At 60.8% G+C, this 5,264-nt stretch overlaps 1 protein-coding gene across 1 annotated transcript; it reads left to right on the top strand.

Annotated features, from left to right (window-relative positions):
- Nucleotides 1-3,135: 3,135 nt before the first annotated feature.
- Nucleotides 3,136-3,831, top strand: CLDN2 (claudin 2). The gene has a single exon (XM_009635826.2). It carries the CDS (start codon nucleotides 3,136-3,138, stop codon nucleotides 3,829-3,831), a length of 696 nt encoding a protein of 231 aa, XP_009634121.1.
- The last annotated feature ends 1,433 nt before the right edge of the window (nucleotides 3,832-5,264 follow it).

Raw genomic sequence — 5,264 nt, forward strand, 5'->3', positions numbered from 1 at the left:
CGGGGCGGCCCCTGGTGGGGGCCTTTTGTGGAGCCCTGCCCCAGCCGGTGACTCACAAATTCTTCACGGCAGGGGCAAGGGCAGGGGAGTGAAGGACTAGGGGGGCAGGGCAGTGGTCCCTGGGGTGTGAAATTTGTCCCAGTTGTGTAAACAGAGGGTCGGGGGGAGGTAGGGGGCAGAGGGGCTGCAATCTCTGGTGGAAAAGCAAAACACAGAAGGGAAAAGTTAGACACCATTTGTGAGAAAATCCCCAGGAGGCAACAGGGGAAGGCAGAGACAATTAACAAGGATGATTAAGTGCTCTTTGTAGCCATTTGCATGGGGGGGGGACACGACATGGGGAGTGCTGGGGCAGCATGATGGGCTTGCCATGGGGACAGCACAATGGACATGATGGGCATGCCCTGGGGACAGGGTGATGGCATGATGGGCACGGATAGGGATAGTGTGATGGGCTGCAACGGTGGCAAGCACAGAGCAACCAGGAGGCAGGTGATGGGATGCTCCAGGGAGGACAGGAGGGAAGATGGATGGCAGGGGTGGACTCCAGGCACAGGCAGGGCAATGGTCCTGCTCAGGCATCCATGGCTCCTACTCAGTTCACCCCAGGGAGCTGCCAGGCCCCATTCCCACACTGCTGGTACAGTGAGGAGAGCATGCGTTGCCCGTACTCCCTGCCCTCTGCTTTGGCTTTTTGAGATGTGGCCCATACTGGGAGGTACAGAAAAGCTTCTCGACACAAGAGAGCAAGGTTGGCCCCCTGGCCCCCCAGCACTGCTGTGTATCCCATCCCCGCCTGCTGCTCCTGCCTGAGCGCTCAGGGCAAGGTGCTGCTGGCAGACAGGTCACCTCCTGCTCCTGGGAGGTTTTCAATTTGGGACAAGGGAAGAAAATAGCAAATGGTCCCTGCTGTAGCTCTGCTATCAGCATCCAAACACCCCTGTCCAAACGTTGGCCGGACACTGCTCAGCTCTGAACACAATTTGTCACCAGGGGCCCTCCCTGCCCCTCTCCATCTGCAGCAGCCGGTGAGCAGGAGGGGGCACGGGGCCAGTACAGCCCTCATTACTGTCTCCATTTGCTCCTCATTTGGGCCAGGAGTCTTACAACAACAAACCCCGTGGAGGACAAGCAGAGCCAGGAGGAGCAAACCGAAAGCTTGAGCTCACCAGTTCAACCTGCTGGCATTTCGCTGCCCCTCTGACCCCAGCATCGGCAAATGCATCCCAAAGCAGACGGATGGACAGTGGCACACAGTCACCCGCCAGCCACCAAGGCTGGCCTGAAAGGTGACAGCAAGCCACATACCTGAGCCATCTAGGCAAACCTACCCTGATATTTAATAGACAATAAGCAAAATGAAGCATCCCAGGTCCCCAATCCTTCCCGATGCCGAAAGGGTTTAATTCCGATCTGCATTAAGCCTCTGATCCAGGCTGAGATTTGCAGGTGGATTTTGCAAAGCCGTAGCTAAACAATTCGCAGCCCCTGATCCCCTGGGCCGGGGCCCTGGCCGCTCGCCCTGCCCAACCAGCCACCTCCAGTCTTGGGTGATCCCTGGCCATGGCCACCCTCGGTCCCGCACTGCGTCTTCAGCCGTCTCCGTAAGTACCACAGAGCCCCAGCATGACTCTCCCATGCCTTTCTGCTGGCACCCTGAGCACGCCAGGCATTTCTTTCACAGCAGCACCCCAGAGACGGAGTGGGAGGTCTTGGTTAGCGCACAGGAAAGGAGACAGGATGTTGGGAAACTTTGGTACCAAGCGCTCGAGGTGCCGGCGGGGGGATGGGGAGCGGAATCTCCGTAAGTACCACAGAGCTCCAGCATGACTCTCCCATGCCTTTCTGCTGGCACCCTGAGCACGCCAGGCATTTCTTTCACAGCAGCACCCCAGAGACGGAGTGGGAGGTCTTGGTTAGCGCACAGGAAAGGAGACAGGATGTTGGGAAACTTTGGTACCAAGCGCTCGAGGTGCCGGCGGGGGGATGGGGAGCGGAGCGGAGGCACTGGGTGGCAGCGGCACGCTCAGCTGGGAGCATTCCCAGGATGAGAGGCTGCCAGCCGCAGTATCGGCATGGTGTGGCGTGGGCTCAGTCCGGTTTCGCAAGACACTGGGGGAGGGAAAATTTTGAAACAAGGGAGAGGGAAAACAAGCCACCCCACACCACTGCCTCTGCCAACTCCCCTGCCTGTGCCCAGGGCTGCAGGCAGGAGATGGCACCGGCAGAACCCCCCAGCCGATGGCAGTGAGCACAAGCTGCACCCCAGCGTGCTCACCCCACTGAGGGACAGGTCACCCTGCTCGGCTGGGGCGCTCCAGGGAACCATCCCCAAGGTGCTGCCAGCGTGCTTTGCCCTGATGCAATTCTGCCCTCTGTGGAACTCCAGGCTTCCCTGGGGACACAGGCATCGCAGTCACATGCATCCCTCTCCATCATTGTCCCCAGTGGCATGGAAGGGCCGATAGCCATGGTTCAATCTCAGATGGGGGTATCCTGTTGTCCTGCCAGAGCCTTGGCAGCTTGGGGTGGGTGATGGGTGGCTGCAGATGCCTTGAGTAAGCCCCGTGCAGATGGGGTCGAGGCGCAATCCCCCTTCCTTGGCTGGAGGAGCTTCAGGGCCCCGACCTGAAATCACCTCCAGCAGGTCCCAAATAATGTGGTGCATCTGTAGCTTTTTGGCTTCCTTGGCTCAGGACATCACAGAAGACAAGGGACCCCCAAGAAGGCAGTGGGCACTTTCCCCTTGCCAGCAGCTGACTCTCTATCCCTGCCCGTGGCCCCGGCGCAAGGGAGGGCTTTGGCGTCCTTCCCGGGCAGCACTGCTCTGCCTCTGAAGCCTGGCTGGGGAGATAGCGGAGGTGAAAGGGCACTTGGCGCTCCTCCACAGGCTTGGGTCAATCGTTAATCGGGGAGGGATTGCTTTTCACTCTTGCAGGTAACCTCTCCTACCCCCAGCTCCCACCCACGTGCTGGTGCCCGCACAAAACCAGCACCCCCGGGAGTGGGCTGGAGCTGCAGCACAGCAAGCAGAGCTGCCGGCAGACACATGAGAAGGTAAGCGTTCAGGAGCGAGCCACCAGTGAGCCTGACGAGAAGCTGCAAGCCCTGAGGAGGTGACAGCCAGCCCCCACCATGGTCTCCATGGGGCTCCAGCTGCTGGGCTATGCCGTGGCCTTCCTGGGCTACATTGGCACGCTGACGGCCACGCTGCTGCCCAGCTGGAAGACCAGCTCCTACATCGGCTCCAGCATCGTGACGGCTGTGGGCTTCACCAAGGGGCTGTGGATGGAATGCGCCACATACAGCACAGGCATCACCCAGTGCGACATCTACAGCTCCCTGCTCAACCTGCCCACCGACGTCCAGGCGGCCCAAGCCCTGATGGTGAGCTCCTGTGCCGTCTCCTCCCTTGCCTGCCTCCTCACCATTGTGGGCATGAGGTGCACCGTCTTCAGCCAGGGCTCGCCGAGCAAGGACCGTGTAGCAGTGGCAGGCGGCGCAGTCTTCATCCTTGGCGGGCTGCTCTGCTTCATCCCACTGGTGTGGAACATCCATGTGGTGCTGCAGGATTTCCGCAACCCTGTCCTCCCTGACAGCATGAAGTTTGAGCTCGGGGAGGCACTTTACCTGGGCATCATCTCTTCCCTCCTCTCCCTCATCGGCGGCTTCATCCTCTGCACCTCCTGCCCTGCCCGAGACCCAACAACCACCTACACAAGCACCTACCAGCCCCGGCTGCTGGCAGGCAAGAGCCCCCGGCCCTCCATCAGCCAGACACAGAAGACCAAGAGTGAGCTCAACTCCTACAACCTGACAGGATATGTTTAGCTGTTGCAGGTGGGAACTGAGCTGGCACCTCTCCTGGCTCCCCAAAGCATCCAGGCTGGCACCGAGGGAGCAGAGGAGAGGACATGGCAGCATCTCCCGTGCTCGGCCCTCTTGCTCACAGGCTTGGGGGGGTCTGACCCGTCTCTCCACAGGGATCCCGAGAGCCTTGTGACTGCTCGGAGATCCCAGCTGGTGGCTTATATCCATGAAGGAACCCAAATCCGGCTTCTGTTCCCTCCTGTGTGCTGCCAGCCAGCAGGCAGCTCCTGGCACAGCAGGACCTGAGCCCACAGCCCCAGTGAGCCTGTCTGGATGGGGGTGGGTGGGCTTGTGACCCCAGGGACCAGCCTGCTGGCTGTGGAGGCATCACAGGGGGGTCAGGGTGCCTGGGCAGGTCTGAAGTCACCACTGGGGGGGTTGAGTGCTGGTTACAAACTGATGCCACAATAAATCTGTGTTTCTAGCTAGGCTGTGGCTGAGCTTTCCTGCGGCACCGAGGGGCCCTGGCAGCTCCCCTGTCAGGGTGGGTTGTGGTGGGGGCCATGCTTGTCCTCCTGGTGGGTTCATAGTGCAGAGGGTGCCCCCAGCCCCGGTCTGTGCTGTCCCACCCTCTATGGCTTTTCCACCCAGGAGCCCAGGTGGGTGGGAGCACTGTCCTGGGGGAAAGGGGGTTCACTCCCCTGCATGGTCTGTCCCTGAACACTGCACTGGGAGGTTGCCATGTGCCACCACTATGAGGGTGCCAGCAGGGGCAACTGCGGCTCCCCCCGGGCTAACAGCAGCTCCTGCCCACCCCCACCCCCCCCAGCCCTGCTCACTTCTAAGGGTGCAGGTATAACTGAAACTGGGTTGCCCACAGCGGGATTTGCTGCCCCCAGGTGCATGTGGCACATCAAGGTCCCCAGGCGGTGGGGAGAACCCCAGCATCACCTCATCTTCATCCCAAGATGCTGTGAGCACCAGCACTGAGGAGGCAACATGGTCCCTGAACCTCCTCGCCTCCTGCCATGCCCTGACACACACCCCACATCCCTTGGTGCCACCAGTGAGACATCGGTAAGCCGCAAGGGATGGGCAGGCAGGGACCAAGACTGCTCCATGGAACCTTTTGGCAGCAGCGGGACGTGCTGCATGGGTGCAGCCTGCACGGTAGCAGCAGCATATGACAGCTCACACTGGTGGCACCGGGGCACGCGGAGTGCGTGCCAGGGCACGGCAGGAGGTGAGGAGGTGCAAGCAGACCATCCCTGGAGCCCACTGAGGAGCAAGTACATTTTAACCACCGTGCCCCCTCTGACATCCCACCGCCAGAGGCAAGATAACCCCTGTGCTGCTGTGCCACAGCACAGGACCATGTGGGGACCCCCTTGCCCTGGCTCCCTGTCCCCCGGGGAAGAGGAGGCTTTGGTCTACCTGCTGGCTCCTCATAAAGC

Source organism: Egretta garzetta, unplaced genomic scaffold, assembly GCF_000687185.1.
Source record: "Egretta garzetta isolate BGI_Z169 unplaced genomic scaffold, ASM68718v1 scaffold63, whole genome shotgun sequence".
Lineage (NCBI taxonomy): Eukaryota > Metazoa > Chordata > Aves > Pelecaniformes > Ardeidae > Egretta > Egretta garzetta.

What these genes read in the sequence shown, in the direction of transcription:
- CLDN2 (XM_009635826.2), top strand. Translation starts at nt 3,136, where the DNA reads ATGGTCTCCATGGGGCTCCAGCTGCTGGGCTATGCCGTGGCCTTCCTG.